The sequence below is a fragment of the Salvia hispanica genome, chromosome 6 (genome assembly GCF_023119035.1).
Source record: "Salvia hispanica cultivar TCC Black 2014 chromosome 6, UniMelb_Shisp_WGS_1.0, whole genome shotgun sequence".
Lineage (NCBI taxonomy): Eukaryota > Viridiplantae > Streptophyta > Magnoliopsida > Lamiales > Lamiaceae > Salvia > Salvia hispanica.
The window spans coordinates 42259825-42278370 of NC_062970.1; the positions used below are offsets into that span (position 1 = coordinate 42259825).

General features: G+C 37.2%; 2 protein-coding genes and 1 pseudogene across 2 annotated transcripts; all 3 read left to right on the forward strand.

Annotated features, from left to right (window-relative positions):
* The first annotated feature begins 6823 nt into the window (after positions 1-6823).
* LOC125195382 lies at positions 6824-10649 on the forward strand (annotated as a pseudogene).
* An 850-nt stretch (positions 10650-11499) lies between these two features.
* Positions 11500-13794, forward strand: LOC125194037 (auxin-induced protein PCNT115-like). The gene is made up of 5 exons (XM_048092038.1): positions 11500-11850; positions 12123-12323; positions 12546-12718; positions 12805-12907; positions 13221-13794. Exons 1-5 carry the CDS (start codon positions 11635-11637, stop codon positions 13554-13556), a joined length of 1029 nt encoding a protein of 342 aa, XP_047947995.1. The 5' UTR covers positions 11500-11634; the 3' UTR covers positions 13557-13794.
* A 1953-nt stretch (positions 13795-15747) lies between these two features.
* On the forward strand, positions 15748-17852 carry LOC125194036 (auxin-induced protein PCNT115-like). Its single transcript, XM_048092036.1, has 5 exons — positions 15748-16008; positions 16324-16524; positions 16787-16959; positions 17050-17152; positions 17339-17852. The coding sequence occupies exons 1-5, from the start codon at positions 15793-15795 to the stop codon at positions 17672-17674; spliced, it is 1029 nt and encodes a 342-aa protein (XP_047947993.1). The 5' UTR covers positions 15748-15792; the 3' UTR covers positions 17675-17852.
* Positions 17853-18546: the final 694 nt, after the last annotated feature.

Consider the following 18546-nt stretch of genomic DNA (forward strand, 5'->3'; position numbering starts at 1 on the left):
ATCCTCAAATGCAGTTTTGTAACACCTTCGTCCTCGTGGGATCGATCCTTTACTTCCCTGTGCTAAGTTGTAGTATAGTGGGTTGAGGTTTTTGAAGGAATAGAGTGCACTCAACGACCCCTTTCTGATAGTTTCATGATCTTCTAGCCTCTGAAGTTTAGGCGAATCCTCTGGACCTGTTGAATCGAGTGACACATATATCACACAACACAAAACCGCACGTCTACTCTAGTCCTGTCACCCTCACTTGAGGAGATCATTTTCTGAGCGGACCATGGTGACGGCGTTGAGCATCCAACAATTTTGTTGTTATGTAGATACGCTAACCTACCGCTAATGATTTTGAGTTAAGTTTTTGGTCTTGTATTTATAGAGTCGTGCATTGAACATTAGCCATTATTTATAACATCAATGGTCATTAATATTGTCATTATGTTGTACTGTAAAGTTAAAATGGAATTTTACTTTTAGGATTATGGATTTGTAACTGCTATTTAAACAACTAATTTGTATTTGTATTTGACAAAATGACATATATTGCTGTGATTATTGGAGGTTACAATTGATGTGGCTAAGGATTAATGACATATTGCTATTTAAATCACATTAATTTATTTTACGGTTTTTCTGAAGTATGACAAATGACATATTGTTGCTATTTTTTTGCTAGTTTTTGAAATTACTGTCCTCTTAAATGTTTGAAACTTTGAATTGCATAGGACCTATTAAATCTAAATGACAGTTACTAAACATCCATGCACATTTATTATAATTATTTGTAGAATGCAGCCGGGAATTTGTAGCTGATTTTAGGACTCATAACCCCCATTTTATAAATTGATATCCATGGCTGAACTATCAATGCACATTTATAATTAATTTTTATGACCTTTCATGCTCTACATTGATTATGACATGTTTTATAAATTTACAATTCAACCCATAATTTATAAATATTTTCAAATAAGGCCAAAACTCGTATTTTATATATGTATAGATATGTGTTATGATGGAAAATTTATTACATTCTTGTCCAATATTTATCAATATTTAAATGCATACCCAAAACTTATGAAAATTCTAAAGCATATCAAAACTCGCATTTTATATTACTCCTAGTATAGATATAGATTGCAAAACCAGAATAATGCTACTCCATGCTCCTCAACACTCCAATAATTCTTGTAGTATTGTTAACTACTTGAGAATCCGATTTCTTCCCTTTCTGTTTGTTTGTTAGTATTCTTTTGAGTTGTGGAATAAAGGGAGGCATTGAATTTTTTGCAATAATATTTGCTGTTCTTTTTTGGAGAATCATTATTCATTAACCCCGGCCTAGATCTAGCCCAAATTCCATCCACGTCATTATTTCCCTAGTTTTCAAAGTCAGGCCACAACTCCTATAACTCTGTAGGGCAGACCCCATCCATACCTCAACTATTAAATTGCACTATTTACAAATACAAGTTATTTTACTCGCAAAATAGAAAGCGTTAAACAATTAAAACATAAATATTCATTGTTCAGTCGAAAATAAAATGTTACAAATCCTAGAAATAAAAAATTATAAATCGTAGAAAATAAAATTTACAAACCCTAGAAATTAAAAATTATAAATAGAGGTAGAATAAAGTGAGAAATTGGTGGAAGAATGTTGGGCAAATGGTATATAAATGGGCAAAAATTCGATATAAAATATTTTTAAGAAAAAGAATTTGGGGTTCAGGTCCGACCCGAACACCCCATAACCCTAGGTCGGGCCGCAACCAGGCGCGGCCCCGGGACTCTTCCCCGTCCTCAAGCACGGCCTAGGCCTCTCCACCGCTACCTCCAATGCTGCTGGGCCTAGGCCGGACCCCAGGTGCGGTCCTCCCCCAATTTATTTTCAGCGTTAATGTTGATATATATTTTTTTTTCAATTAACTCCTACGAAGGATGAAATTACAAATTACAAATAAACTCTTAAGAAAGGAGGAAATTACAACTGATGTTAAGAGGGCTCGAACTCGGCACCTCATACATTAATGTTATGTTGCTTTCTGGTTCGACTTTTAGTGGTACCGGTATTGTTGTGTGTTGTTCTTATCAAACTCAGCAATTAAGACAAAGGCGGCTTATATACAAAAGGACATTTAATGGCGACAACACGGTGGTCAATGGCGGAGCCAGACTTTTAGTGACAGGGGGCTCAAACAACTACTCCCTCCGTCGGAAAAAAATAGGCTCATTTGTAGACGACACGAATTTTAATGAGAACTTAGTAAAATAAGAGAGAAAATGTATAAAAATATGGGTAAAGTAAGACAGATGAGGGAAAAAGAGGTAAAGTATGGGATGAAAATTTTCCATTTTTATAAATGGAATAATTTTTTATGAACATCCCCAAATGGCAAAATGAAACTTTTTTCATGAACGGAGAGAGTTTTAAAATTTATTGAGTATGTTCAGTGTTCGGAAACAACTCAAACATAAGCTATAGAAAAAGTCGTGCGTGAGAAATAGATAATAAGAAAAATTTGAATATTTTTTTGAAGAGCATATTTAAATCGTTTGTGAAATTCGCTAGAGAGAAAATTAATAAAAATACTAATATGAGAAAAATCAAAAGAATTACTCCCTCCGTCCCGCTCAAGATGACACATTTTCCTTTTTAGTTTGTCCCAACTAAGATGACACATTTCCTTTTTTGGTAACTTTCTCTCTTCAATTAATACACTCAACCACTTTTTCTCACTCCTATTAAAATATCCATCTTTCTTTATCTCTCTACTTTAATACTCACACCCACCTTCTCTCTCTCCAATTAAACACTTTAACCAATAACTCCTAAAATCCCGTGCTGGCTAAGCAATGTGTCATCTTAGCCGGGCGGAGGGAGTACTAATTTAAGAAATTTAAAAATAAAGCCATAAATGAACTTAACATACCTTTTAAATCAATTTTACTAATTTTATTATAGGGATGTATTCATATCATTACACTAAATATTTGTAAAATAGTAAACAAATCTCCACCCTTGGATCTATTAATCCGATGGCTATGATCAAAACTAATGACGTACATTATTGTATCGTTTTCGTACATTAAAGGGTAAAAATGGTAAATCACAATTGTACATGACTTGCTACATGATCTAGTTATATTTGTACATCATGTTCTATTAGTACATGATGTTTATAATGTATGAAAACGGTATTTTAATGTACGAGTCTCACACATTAATGCAGGTGACTGAATAATGTATACTTTATCACGGTTATATCGTACATTACTGTCCGACTCATGCTTTTGTGGATGAAAGCTATACTATATAGCATCTACTAATTCACAAAGTCGGAAAGTAATGTACGATATGCACATGATAATGTACGATGTTGTACATTATCATAGGTATATCGTACATCACTTATTCATTAATATAGCATCGTATTTAGGGGTGTGCATTTGGGTTTCGGTTCAGGTTTTTGCCCAAACCGAACCGAACCTGGGAAAAAACTGAACCGAACCCGAAAAACCGAATTTCCTTGAAAATTAAAACCGAACCCAACCGAAAAACCGAACTAAAAAAGTCGAATTAAACCGAAAAACCAAAAAAAATAATGGAGCATATATTAATATATATATATATATATATAATTTATTTTATTTTATATACTAATATAATATAAATATATAATATAAAATTAGAAGAATTGTGATTAATGTCGAACCCTTCTCAAAGACCGAACTAGAGACCAAATTTGGGTCATCCATTTTTCTTAATCTCGTGGTTGTGAATTAATTCAATATTTTATTTAATATTTACAAAGTAGAGCTCGGTGTAATGCGAATCGAGGAGAGCGACGAGGACTGAATTGGAATTGATCTGAGCGGCGGAGTTTGCTGGTTGGGCCGGCAATGCGGAGGCTGGTGGTGAGAAGAGCGAGGAAGGCGAGAGAGAGGCCATGAATCTGAGAATCCATGGCGATTAATGAATTTGGGGATTTGTCGGTTTAGAGTAATAAGTAAGTCTGTTGATTTCTCTCTTTGTTTGGGAGAAAACAGTGAGAAAAAATATGTGGCGTTAGTTAGGTTAATTAGTGCTATGTTGTTTGGTGGAATATTAAAGTGGGAAAAAGAAAGGAAGGAAACAGAAATTAGTAGTATATCCATTTTTTTCTTATTGTTTTTTATATCAAAAATATCAAATCGATTCTCGAATACTTTCCAATATTTATTAAATATGTGTAATATTTATTGATGCCAGGCCCAGCAAACATGATTGTAATATTAGTAAATATCAAATAAGGGGGTGATAAAGGCTAACTAATTAGCAATCTCAAATTAAGACTAAATCTTAGTCATTAGATTAAAATATCTAGTGGCTGAAATAATGCCACATGAATTATATTTTTAATCAAGAACATTAATAAATAAAATTAGAGGGTATTAATGTCAATTCACTCTCATTAAAATCATCTTAAAACTTTAAATTTACGTAATTCTCTCGATTTAAATTATTTTTTCGCAAAAAATATATCAAATTAAAGATAATTTTATAAGGATTCCAACGAGATCTCAATTGCATATGTTCCGACGACGTTCGGGTGATGAAATTTGATATTTTTTATTTTAGTTTTCGTAAATGTTGATAACCAGATTTTTATCAAATACATCGAAAAATCTCAATAAAATCATGTAAAAATCTCAATACAACCATGTAAAAATCTTAATAAATATGTGTTGATATTTTCTTGTACTAGTGTTGATATTCTTATGTCATATTGTTGATATTTGTAATACACTATGTTGATATAAAAAAACATTTACGAAAATTATCATATGATAACATAATGACGATATTACCCTTTTGTAGATATTTTGTCTACTATTTATTGAGATTCGTAAGATTTAATCTCATCCACTTATTTTAAAATCTAAAGGTTGGGATTTGGTCTTGATTTTGAATTAGTATGCTATAAGCATTAAAATATGACCATATCAAATAACCTATATTTGTAGTTAATGGTTTAGGGTAGAAAATAGTGGGTAATACACATTAATTACTATTTTCTATTATTATTTGTATTGATAAAATAAGATGCATTTGTGGTTAATTGTTTAGGGTAGAAAACACTATAGTTGGTAATACACATTCATTACTAATGAATGGAGTAATAGCATGACTAAATGAAGTAATAAACTAATGGAATGAAGTAATGGCATGATTGAATGAAGTATAATAAACTAACGAAATGGAGTAATAAACTAATGGAATGAAGTAATAGCATGACTGAATGAAGTATAATAAACTAACGAAATGGAGTAATAAACTAATGGAATGAAGTAATAGCATGACTGAATGAAGTAATAAGTTCATTACTACTGCTTGACGTTTAACACAGTTAACATTGTATTTCAATAAAATGTCATATTTACTTCATTACTAATCTTCATTTGGGTCATTATTTATTGGATATAGTTTATTACTACCGCTTAACGTTTAACACTAAAATTTGTTGTATCATTAATGTATTTCAATAACATGTCAAAATTACTTCATAACATACTTCATTTAGTTCATTATTTAGTGAATATAGTTCATTATTTACTCCGGCAAGTTTTTATTGAATAAAAAAAATTAAATTTTTTATTATAAAAAATAAAAATAAAAATAAAAATAAAAAAATAAAAAAAGTTGATTGAATAAAATATTGAATTAATTGTAAATTAATTCTAACCACAAGATTAAGAAAATGGATGGTCCTAATTTGGTCTCTAGTTCGGTCTTTAAAGTGGATTTGTGAATAATGGGACTCATTAATAGAATATATATAATACATATTATATAAAATATATTAAAAGAATATATATTATATATATGTTATAATATATTTAAATTAATAGAATAAATATATATAATATTTTATTTAAAATATAATTCGGTTTTTCAACTTTTCAGTTTTTTTTATCGCCCGACTCGAACCAAACCGAACCGGAAAACCAATTTTTTTTTATTTTTAAAACCGAACTGAATTTCAAAATTTTGGTTTGGTTTGGTTCGGTTTGGATATTCGGTTTTTTTGCTTACCCCTAATCGTATTAATTCCCTTAGGGCCGAAAATTAACATAATTCACCAAGGGTTTAGTAGTCCATGGGGCTAGGGTGTAGTACCATCGTATTAACATAATGTTCACTAACCGGAGGAAGTTAGATCCAGTCCCCTAAGTTAACTTATCTATATGGCTGGGGTATAGTATCCACACGATTACCCTAGTGAACGTTGTGTTACTGAGTCGGTACTACACTCTAGCCTCATGGATTGCTAAACCCTTAGGGAATGAATATAACTTTCGCCATTCATTCAATAAATTATAAGGAATGGATATAACTTTCGTCATTCATTCAATAAATTATAATCTTTACGTAGAAGGGACATATAGTAATCCATATAAATGATGAAATAGTAATATATACAAATTGCCCTTTAATGTAACATAATGCAGTAGTAATATACCCAAATTTCCCTTTATTGTAACATGATGTAACAGTAATATACTCAAATTGCCTACGTAGAATGGACATATACATTAAAACATTAAAACACATTATTGCCCTTTAATGTAACAATGAGAAACGATTTTGGTATTTCGCGCATGAATGGCTCATATTCACACCAACTAGGCTGGCTACTGATATTATTAATGCCGCATATATTTATTTTATATAATAAATGCTCAAACGGCTGGGGGCCCAAGGTCCCCCCCTTGCCCCACCGTGGCTCCGCCACCGCCAGTGGTGATGTCTTTATTTAAAGATCAACAGATGCACCAATTACTCAAAATGGGGATGAATGTGCCGAGAATCAAGCTAGGGTCTCAGGGCCTGGAAGTGTCCAAACAAGGCCTCGGCTGCATGGGCATGTCGGCATTTACGGGCCTCCGAAGCTCGAGTCCGACATGATCAAACTCATCCACCACGCCATCAACTCTGGCATCACCTTTCTCGACACCTCTGACGCCTACGGCCCTCATACCAACGAACTCCTCATCGGAAGGTACTCTTCTCTTTGATTCACTTTTCTAAATTGCCTGAAATCTATGTCATCTCCACCTCCGACCCCACAACTCTTCTCGTTTCTAGTAGCTTTCTCTTTTTTAATCAGGATTCAAATATATTGTCTTCGTTTTCAATGACAATTTTATCTTTTCAACTTTTAATTTTTCCCTCAAATTTATTGTGTTTTATGTATGAAAATGGAGTTTTGAGAGGGAAATAAATTTAAAACTAGAAATGTATGTTGTATGGATTTTGGTGGATGTGCTGGAATGATATATAGACCATAGGGTTTATAGGTCGTCATCCGATGCGTTGTATGCTGAGGGAGGAAGTAGAGTCGGTCATTACAAACATCATGACATATTGGTTGTATACAGTGATAGGAAAATTCCAATCCAACGAGTTTTGTTTCCTGTATCTGTCACTTTATTGAACGAGTCATAATCCTGCACATGGGGCGGACACCGTAGGAAGAGAGGGAGGGCTTTAAGCCCCTGCCCAAATATTTTTTTTTGTATTTTTTCTATTTATAAAATTTTTGAAATCTTAAAAAATTTACCTCAGCCCTCACCAATTTAATGAAATTGAAGGATAAAAATGGCTGAAAATTAAAAATTCTTAAATAGCAGAGAAAACAATAAGAAAGAGTTTGGTGTTTTAGAGCATCCACAATAGCGGCTAGCCCACCGGCTAGCCGATTCACGTCGCTAGCCGATCGGCTAGCCGAACTATTGGAATCGGCCAGCCGCGAATCGGCGAAAAAATCGGCGTGGGCTAGCCGATTTGAGGGCGCTGACCGATGCGCTGGCCGCCATTGTGGCGTGCCGATCAGCTAGCGATCGGCCAACGCTAATTTTCATTTTTTTTTAAATTTTTTTTTTGAAAACCTATATATACGCTATTTTAGTTTCATTTTCATTTGCACCACTTGTTTTAATCTTCCTCACAAATCTAAAACGCTAGCTGAGCCGGCGGTGCACCAGCGGATCTTCACTTCCTTCTCCCAACTCCATCAAATTTCTCTGCAGCTACGGCGGTCGGATTCTCCCCCGCCTCTCAGACGGCAAGCTCCGCTATCACGGCGGCCAAATCTCGATTGCGTAGAATAATTGATTCAGATTTAGGTTTTGTATTGATTTTAATACTCGTGTTAATTCGTAAATTAAAGAGCTGTTGGTGAAGATAGGGAGATGTGTGGATCATCGGTGAGTTTGAGGTGGCAATTGCTCGCGGATGATCTGGACGCTTTGATTTCGATCACCCGCGATGAGGATCTAACCAATCTCATCTAAATATACGACCCTGCCTTTAAGATCAGAGCCTTCCTCTCCGTCAAAAAGGTGTCCTGACTCCAGAATGTCTCGACCTCGTTCAAACGGATCACGTCAAAACCCTCTGCGTATCCTACTATCTGCCGGAAAGTTACCCCAAAAATTCCTTTTATCACTATCATTATCAACTTATCCACACCTACAAACACTCGGAATAGATACAAATCATCAATAGTTTGGAAGGGGGGGTGAGAGAGAGGCAGAGGTGGTGGAGAGTTGTGGGGAAGATGAAATAACTGTTGAATTCAGCGGAGTGTGAGAGGAGGGAGATGCCACATAATATTTAATTTATTTTATACTTTTTTAAAGAGTGCACACATGTTAATTTATGACTGGTGTAGGAGCAAATGTCTTAGGAAAAGGCTTAGCTGATCCCTCCCGGGAAACAACTTCCCGAAATGGGAAAATGACTCAATTATAAAGAAACGGAGGGAGTAACTTTTTTTTTTTCTCTCTAAACGTGCAATACTACTATCGATTAGTTTTAAAATGAAACTAACTTATTCTATTTATCATTTTAATTCCTTGTCTAGCATTTTCTACATTGGAACCTTTAATTCTTTTTAGGCGATGTTTTTTTGTTGTTGTTACTATTCAATTTTCTAATTATTTATTTTCTCTTCAGTTTTTAATTAAATTATGCAGAAATTTATTTTTTTTATCATTCTTTATTTCTTTATTAACATTCGAGGATAAGAAAAAGAATAGGTAAATATGAACTGTTTCTTTCTTTTGATTAGGTATTTGTTAATTAGTTTCTTGCAATAAAAAAATATTTATGAATTTTCGTAGATTTTATAATTGTGATTTTTTATACTATGCTATTACTTCACATAATTTTTGTGAGTATGCGTTTTCTTTCTGCATTTAAAAAAAAAATAAAGAAAAAGTTAGCAAAATCTTTTAGAACCAGAGTCTACTCTTTTAGAATGCACGGTCTATTTACTAAAAATAATAAAAATAAAATGAAAGTGCAAACATAATAAGTAAAAGTGTTTTTCTATAAACCCGTGTTAGATCAAAATAGGACATATATTGGGGAACAAAGGGATCTTTATCCCTACTGAAAAAATTCCTACATCCGCCACTGATCTGCAGGCTTTGAAAGGGGGAATGAGGGAAAAAGTGCAGCTTGCTTCCAAGTTTGCTGCATTTAATCAGGATGGCAAAAGGGAGATTCGTGGTGACCCTGCCTATGTCAGGTCGGCGTGCGAGTCCAGCTTGAAGCGTCTTGATGTCGACTGCATTGATCTGTATTATGTTCATCGGATTGACACACGTGTGCCCATTGAAATCACAGTAAGCAGCTCCATCTCGAATTCGGTTTCCTCATCTTTTCAATTGCTGAATGTTTCCCAAAACTATGAAGATGGGGGAACTTAAGAAACTGGTTGAAGAAGGAAAAATTAAATACATTGGCCTCTCAGAGGCCTCTCCTTCAACTATTAGAAGGGCTCATGCTGTTCATCCGATAACTGCTGTTCAAATCGAATGGTCGTTGTGGTCAAGAGATGCTGAAGAAGAAGTGATTCCTACTTGCAGGTTACAGAGTTCCCTTTTTTTTGTTGCATTCTGATGTTGTATCAGCATTTGGCTTGTGTGATGAATTTCAGAGAGCTCGGTATTGGAATTGTCCCGTATAGCCCACTTGGACGCGGTTTCCTTTCAGCCGGACCCAAGATGTTCGAGACTGCTTCACAGGGCGACTTTCGTAAGGTTGGTGCATATCAATGACTTTGTTCAATTTGTTGTATTTGTGAAAAATGATGAACGAGATCTGTCTGGTTTATATGCTAGGCCTTTTATCCGAGGTTTCACGACGAAAATCTTGAGAGCAACAAGCTGATATACGGGAAGATATGTGTAATGGCAGCAAGTAAAGGGTGCAGCCCATCTCAACTGGCGTTAGCATGGGTTCATCACCGAGGAGACGATGTGTCTCCTATACCGGGCACCACCAAGATCGACAACCTCAAGGACAATGTCGGAGCGCTCTCTGTGAAACTGACTCGGGAGGAAATGGCTCAGCTCTCTACTTTGGCTGACAACGTGAAGGGAGAAAGGTACGCTTCCATGGCGAGAACGTGGAAAAACGCAGACACGCCCCCGTTGGAATCGTGGAAAGGCGAGGCCTGATAAGCTCTGTTCTTTCCATGTTTGGACTGCAAAATCTACTTACATTCTTAGATCAGTTACTCTACTCCTTTGTTGCTGAATGTGTGTTTGATAAGTATCCGCTTCCAAACATAGTACTGATCTTATGTTTTCTTGCATAAGCTTGTAATAATACTACTCTTTCCGTTTGCAATTAAATGTCTTATTTTGCCTCATCTATCCCGGAGTTATATAACAAAAAATAATCTAAAATGTGTGTTCTTATCATGTCGGATTGCTAATAGTTCTATAAAAAGACGAAATGAATTTTAATCGGAAATTAGTATAGCATAAGAGAGTAAAGTATTATGGAATTTTTTATGCTACGTTCTACGTCTGCCATTAGGAGTCCCGGTCATTTTTGCGCACTTGTTTTGTAAAAATGATACTCCATAAATAGTTAAAATAAGAGAGCGAATAATGTTGAGAAGCTCTCTTACTTTACCATTTATTCACTTTAACTATTTATTATCATTTTCACAAAACGAGTGCGCAAAAGTAACCAAGACTCCTAATGGCGGACGGAGGGAGTACTCCATAGTAATAGTTTTTTTTTATATACTACTAGTACTATATAGATCCCATTTTTAACTAACAGTAATTATTGTTCTAATTTTTATTTTTTATGTTTCCTACTTTATTTATTTGGTCGTAAATTTCGTATTGTCTACCAATAAATTATTTTTGATGAATATATGTAGTACGTATTTTATACTGAATCATTACTATAGAATCTTGAAATCTATATTTTCTATTAGCATATAAAAATCTGAATGAGTGCAATTCACTGTAGTATTTTTTTTATGACTGTAAAGAAGAATAAATACTTATGTGGAAGTAGGTGAGTATTCAATTTTCGATTCAGTTATTGAAATTAATTTTAAATTTCTGTTTAGTTCGGAAGGAAAATTGGGTTTTCAATTATTTTGACAGAAAGTAACAATAGATGGCTTTGTATTTGAGATCGTGGAAGAGAGATCTAACAATGGCGTCATCGCTGGCGATAGCATTACGCAGCACACTTACGTTACCATCTTTCGTTTTCCCCAATCATTTGCTATCATTCAAAAATCGAGTGTCAATTGAAGGCAGAAGCCCTAATTAAGCGAAATGGGGGCGATTGTGCCGACAGTCAAGCTGGGTTCGCAGGGCCTCGAGGTCTCCAAACAAGGCCTCGGCTGCTTCGGCATGTCAGCTAGCTATGGGCAGCGGAAGCCCGAATCCGAGATGATCCAAGTCATCCGCCACGCCATCAACTCCGGCGTCACATTTCTCGACACCTCCGACTCCTATGGCCCCCACACCAACGAAATTCTTATTGGAAAGGTATTACTACTATTTCTTTCTGATTCAATCGATTTGATGCGTTTGTAATTTGTGCTAATTAGTTGATTGATTTTCCCGCCGAGTATTAATGTTTGAACATTTCAGAGAAGAGATATTCAAGTTAAGATCTACTTGTGCAGTTATGCATTGTTATATGGGCTGAGCAATTAGCAATGTATGCTTTAAAATTTAAATAACAATCTGATTGTGACAATCTTCATACATTGCATTTATAGAGTCTCAGGTTTTTATGTCTGTTGAAACTGTTGCAGGCTTTAAAAGGGGTGATGAGGGAGAAAGTGCAAATTGCTTCTAAATTTGGAGTAATACACAAGGATGGGGGAGTCGATGTACATGGTGAGCCAGAATATGTGAGGGCTGCGTGTGAGGCGAGCTTGAAGCGTCTTGATGTTGACTGTATTGATCTCTATTACGCTCATAGAATCGACACTCGTGTGCCCATTGAAGTCACGGTCAGTACCCTTGTGAAGAATAAATATCTCTGTTGGAATGTGAAGACTGTATACATAGTGATACTTATGTTCGATATTGATGATTCCAAATTCAAAAAAATGCTGTGTTTGATAGTTAACCTATATGATCTTGAATTAAAACTAGTATGAGTAAAAGTGACTACATTGGTTATATTTCCTCTGCTCTTCTTCCTAAAATGATTTGTTCTCATGCTTTCCAAGATGGGAGAGCTTAAGAAACTGGTTGAAGAAGGGAAGATAAAATATGTTGGCCTCTCAGAGGCTTCTGTTTCAACAATCAGAAGGGCTCATGCTGTTCATCCAATTACTGCGGTCCAGAACGAATGGTCACTATGGTCGAGAGATTTGGAAGAAGAATTAGTTCCTACTTGCAGGTACAAGGTTGCGGTAGCTTTCCAGCAATTTAGCATTTGTGGAAATGGTCAAAATCAGCTTTCTTCTTCTTGTATTGTGATTTCAGGGAACTTGGCATTGGAATTGTTTCATACAGTCCACTTGGGCGTGGCTTCTTGTCACTAGGTCCCAAGTTGGTACAGAACATGCTGGAGGGCGACTGGCGTAAGGTTAGTGCATATATCTTGTAAAGCTTCTCGATAAATACAAATATGAAATCATTTATGCATATAGCATAACGTTAGCTTTATCCATACCTGTCTAACAGTAAGATGAATATCAGCTACATTTAACGCGGTTGCAACTAAAATATTGAAGCAGGAAGACGTTCTCTTTATTGTCCAATGCCATTTGTTATATGATGTTTCTGCTTGAAGCAGATGGTTTCTGAATCTATTTTCAGTTCTTTGTCTTTTTAACGATGAAGATGCCAAAAACTGTTTTTACTTGCATTTCTTGATAGTAGTCTGTCGAATTTTGTAGCACTTTCCAAGGTTCAATGCTAAGAATCTTGAATCCAACAAGGTGGTGTATGAAAAGATCAGTGAGATTGCAACGAGGAAAGGCTGCACCCCGTCTCAACTGGCGTTAGCTTGGGTTCATCACCAAGGAGATGATGTGTTCCCTATACCAGGCACCACCAAGATCGATAACATCAATGAGAATATCGGAGCCCTCTCTGTGAAACTAACCTTAGAAGAGATGACTGAGCTCTCGGCTTTGGCTGACATGGTTAAGGGGGATCGGCATGTGTTCATGGAGAATACATGGATGCATTCCAACACGCCACCATTGTCATCTTGGAAAGTCTATACCTGAGATTACCATGTTCAAATTTCCACAGAAAGCTGGGTTTGATCGTCTGGAAATCTATTTCCGGTTCTGTAAGCTGTTTTCGTCTGTCAAATTTACAGTTTTTTTCAAGGTTTCATGGCTGTGAAGCTTGAAACCAACTGACCTTAATTGGTTACTAAGATCACGAACGTGAACTAAATTTTGGATTTTTTCATGAACTTAAATTTGATGGTAAAAGCCTGAACTTTGCTGTTGTTTGGAATTTCCCACAATTTGACTATTCCAGTAAAATCGATACCTGCGTGATTATTCAATCGCCATTTCTGGTCATTTTAGCTCCTTATACTACATTCAATCAAATTTAATCACTATACCTAAACACACTAATAAATAGCTCCTAATTCCTATATTCAAGAAATGTGTAACTGGTCTTATTTATGCTTTCTTGCATTAGCTTTTTTTTATTTGTAAAATTATATCGCATTTTGATGCAAAATCTTATACCATCATAATAAATTAATAAAATATAAAAACATAACATTGAAAATTATTGTCTTAATAGTTATACTAATACTTTTATTAGTGAAAAAAGAAATTTATTTAACGAAAATTAATGGCTCTGAATTTGAGTTGAGTGAAGAGAGGTCCAACAATGGCGTCATCGCTTACGTTATCATCTTTCCTTTTCCCTCTTAGAGCATCCGCAATGGTTAATAGGCCAGCCATTCTTTCCTCTGCCACGTCAGCAACACTAAAAAAACCACCTGCCACGTCAGATTTAGGCCAGCCGCAATAAAAACAATTCAAAATATACTACATTTACGGAATTAAAATTGCGATATACGGAATTAAATTTACGACACATATACGGGAAAAATAATCCATTCCATTAAAAAAAAAGTACAAAGATTTTTAAAAAAAAGTACATGATTTTTTTTTAAAAAAAAAGGGCTTCAACACCCGAGCCCCGCCACTCTCTACTCCCCATCGCCGTCGCCGTCGCCCTCCTCGTGGCCGTCGCCGCGCCGCATTGCCGCCACCCGTGGTATCTCGAGCCCACGTCGGAACCCCCAGCCTCCTCGTCGCGATCTCTAAATCAGCACGCATGCTCTCGAGCATCTCGAAAAGAATCCTCTTCTCCGTGGGGTCGCGGCGTTCTTCCACTCTCGGAAGACCTGTAACATCTGAGCCCGCGTTTGGTTACGCGAATGGAGAGTGTACGCGAGTGGGGGCCCGGGAGGGCGGAGGACCTGGACCTCGCGGGGCGATAGGGATCCGCCTCGCAGCCCTGGCTGCGCCCGCTTCGTCTAACCGGGTGGGGGCGACCAGTGAAATGAAGTGAGGGATGGAAACTCCTCCGCATCCGGGGAGGTCGTGGGATCCGCCATTGCCGCGCGCTGTAGCGCGCGCTATAGTTAAGTCGCTTCTTCGGCCACCCAACCGCGCACCCGCCCGAACTTCTCCGAGTCCTTCAACAACAAGAAGCACTCCCATAAGGTGAACTCCTTATACTTCCTCCAAGGGGAACTGACTCGCGCGGCTATCCTCCGGGCGTCGTCCCGTCCCGTCCCACTTTTGAGCCGACGGAGGGCGTTGGCGTACAAATTCCGCAAACGGCCCACTGCGGCCCTGGTGCGTTCCCACCCCTTCCGACCTCCTCGTTGCCGAAGTCCTTCCCTGCGGGCAAAGTGCCTCTTATAGGCAGCAGACCGATCTTCGCCACATGTTGACGACCCGCTCGGTTGTTCGCAACCAGCGGATCGTCGCACACCTCCAACCACCCCTTGGCCACCCCGGCGTACTCATCCTCCGTCCACTTCCTCCGGCCGGGGGTGGCTGCGATGACTCGCCGACCGCCTTGCCCTTCCCCTTCCCCTCGTCTTCTTCTTCGGCGCGGCCCGTCGCGCTGGAACGGGAGTATCATCTTCCCCGAGATCGATCCCCATATCGTGCAATGACAAGGTCATCGCCAGAGAACTGCGTCTTCCACCGGGGTCGACGGGTGAGACGGCCGTCAAAAAATCAAGCCATTCCACTAACCTTTTTCCACTCACATTTTATTATAAAACTAATATAAAAAGGTAGGACCCACATTCCACTATATTTTTTCACCAACTTTCCTTTACATTTCTTAATTCCCGTGCCGAACTCAACCGGACTCCTAAAGTGAGACGGAGGGAGTAATATAAATCAGCTCACTTCATTTGCTTTCCAGTAAAACACATTGAATCCCAAATTGCAGAAGCCCTAATTAAGTGAAATGGGGGTGAATGTGCCGAGAATCAAGCTGGGGTCGCAGGGGCTCGAGGTCTCCAAACAAGGCCTCGGCTGCATGGGCATGTCATCCGGCTATGGCCAGCGGAAGCCCGACGACGAGATGATCCAACTCATCCACCACGCCATCAACTCCGGCGTCACTTTTCTCGACACCTCCGACGCCTACGGTCCCCACACCAACGAAATTCTTATTGGAAAGGTATTATTTCTCTCTGCTTAACTTCTGAATTCAATCGATTGTATTCACTCATCGAGGTTTAATCTGTTTGTAATTTGTGCTGATTAGTTGATTGATGTTGTTTGCTGATTTTCGCCGAGTATTAATGTTAGAACACTTTTGAGAAGAGATAATTCAAGTGAAGATGCAATTGTGCAGTTATGTTTTGTGATTGTGACAATCTTCATGATTATTTGAGCTTAATTTCGTTGAGGTTTGAGGAGATTCTCATGGAGACTGAGATTTGAATAAAGTGTACCATGATTTTCCTGAACTAGTGCGTTGAAACTGTTGCAGGCTTTGAAAGGGGGGCTGAGGGGGAAAGTGCAAATTGCTACTAAGTTTGGGATAACACACAAGGATGGGAAAATGGATATACATGGTGAGCCAGAATATGTGAGGGCTTCGTGTGAGGCGAGCTTGAAGCGTCTTGATATTGACTGTATTGATCTCTATTATGTTCATAGAATCGACACTCGTGTGCCCATTGAAGTCACGGTCAGTACCCTTGCGAAGATTAAATAACTCTGTTGGAATGTGAAGGCTGTATATGTAGTTATATACTTAATGATCCATGAACTATTTGAAGTTGAAAATTTTCCAGTACACTTATGGTTCATATTGGTGATTTCAAAATTCAAAAGATGCTGTGTTTGATAGTTAACCTATATGATCTTAATTGAAATTATGAGTAAAACTGACTACATTTGTGTTATTTCCTCTGTTCTTCTTCCTATAATGATTTGTTTTCATTTCCAAGATGGGAGAGCTTAAGAAACTGGTTGAAGAAGGGAAGATAAAATATGTTGGGCTCTCAGAGGCTTCTGTTTCGACAATCAGAAGGGCTCACGCTGTACACCCAATTACTGCGATCCAGAACGAATGGTCACTATGGTCGAGAGATTTGGAAGAAGAATTAGTTCCTACTTGCAGGTACGAGGTTGAGGTAATTTGTCAGTAATTCAGGATTTAAGTCTTGAGAAACTGGTTAAAATCAGATTTCTTCATGTATTGTTATTTCAGGGAACTTGGCATTGGAATTGTCCCATACAGTCCACTTGGGCGTGGCTTCTTTTCACTTGGTCCCAAGTTGATACAGAACTTGCCGGAGGGCGACTTCCGTAAGGTTGGTTCATATCTTGTAAAGCTTCTCAATCTTTTATGCGTATAGAGTAACTTAAGCTTTATCCGTATCTATCTAGCAGATAGATGAATATTAGCTACATTTAACGCAGTTGCAACTAAAATATTGAAGCATGAACGCATTCTCTTTAACTTGCATTTGCTGATTATAGTTTGTTGAATTTTGTAGCTCTTTCCAAGGTTCAGTGCTGAAAATCTTGAAACCAACAAGGTGGTGTATGAGAAGATCAGTGAAATAGCTACGAGTAAAGGCTGCACCCCGTCTCAACTGGCGTTAGCTTGGGTTCATCACCAAGGAGATGATGTGTGCCCTATACCGGGCACCACCAAGATCGACAACATCAATGAGAATATTGGAGCCCTCTCGGTGAAACTAACCCCGGAAGAGATGACTGCGCTCTCGGCTTTGGCTGACATGGTTAAGGGGGAGAGGCATGTGTTCATGGAGAATACATGGATGCATTCCGACACTCCACCGTTGTCATCTTGGAAAGTCGATACCTGAGACCACCGTGTTCCAATTTGCACAAAGAAAAACTAGGTTTGATAGTCTGAAAATCTGGTTCCAGTTCTGTAATCTGTTTTCGTCTGTCGAATTTGCTAGTTTGACGAGGTTTTCATGGCTGAGAAGACGAGACCAACTGCCTTCATTGAATAAAAATTACTACTATATGTCGTCGAAACTTGAGATTGCAAACATATAATTCACACGTATTTGACATGATATAAAAAAATAATCTACTAATATCACGGACTTTGGTAAAAGTTCAATTTTTTCATGACAATTGGTAGTTTCAATCAAAAGCAACGTTTTTTTTTGCGGTTTTCACCAATTTTTATCCAATGCTTTTAGAATTGGTTCAATAAGCGAATAAACCAATTGATCGAGACCAATTTAATTAGTACTCCCTCCGTCCCGCATTAGCAGTCCTATTGACTTTTCTGCACTCGTTTTGTAAAAATGATAATAAATAATTAAAGTGGAGAAATAATAAAGTAAAAAAGGGAATAATGTAGATAAGACTCTTCTCTATATTATTCTCTTTTTTATTTTATTATTTCTTCACTTTAACTATTTATTATCATTTTTACAAAACGAGTGCAGAAAAGTCAATGAGACTGCTAAAGCGGAACGGATGGAGTATTAAGCAATTTAATTATTTAAGCATTGGTAAGATTAGAATGAGAATACACGGTATCAACGAGAGGTGAGTTATAGTGCTAACTCATCAATGCTTATTAAAGAGTTATAGTGCTAACTCATCAATGCTTATTAAAAATATAAACACAGTGATATTAACATGTCAATGCATAATGTCAACACAATATATTGAAATGCCAACAAAATTATATCTTGACATTTTATTATCATCGTGT

Bases quoted from the DNA above. Each gene is read 5' to 3' on its own strand.
- LOC125194037 (XM_048092038.1), top strand. From the start codon at position 11,635: ATGGGGGCGATTGTGCCGACAGTCAAGCTGGGTTCGCAGGGCCTCGAG. The intron at 11,851-12,122 runs GTATTACTACTA...AAACTGTTGCAG, and splicing joins ACGAAATTCTTATTGGAAAG to GCTTTAAAAGGGGTGATGAG. The intron at 12,908-13,220 runs GTTAGTGCATAT...CGAATTTTGTAG, and splicing joins TGGAGGGCGACTGGCGTAAG to CACTTTCCAAGGTTCAATGC.
- LOC125194036 (XM_048092036.1), top strand. From the start codon at position 15,793: ATGGGGGTGAATGTGCCGAGAATCAAGCTGGGGTCGCAGGGGCTCGAG. The intron at 16,009-16,323 runs GTATTATTTCTC...AAACTGTTGCAG, and splicing joins ACGAAATTCTTATTGGAAAG to GCTTTGAAAGGGGGGCTGAG. The intron at 16,525-16,786 runs GTCAGTACCCTT...TTCATTTCCAAG, and splicing joins GTGTGCCCATTGAAGTCACG to ATGGGAGAGCTTAAGAAACT.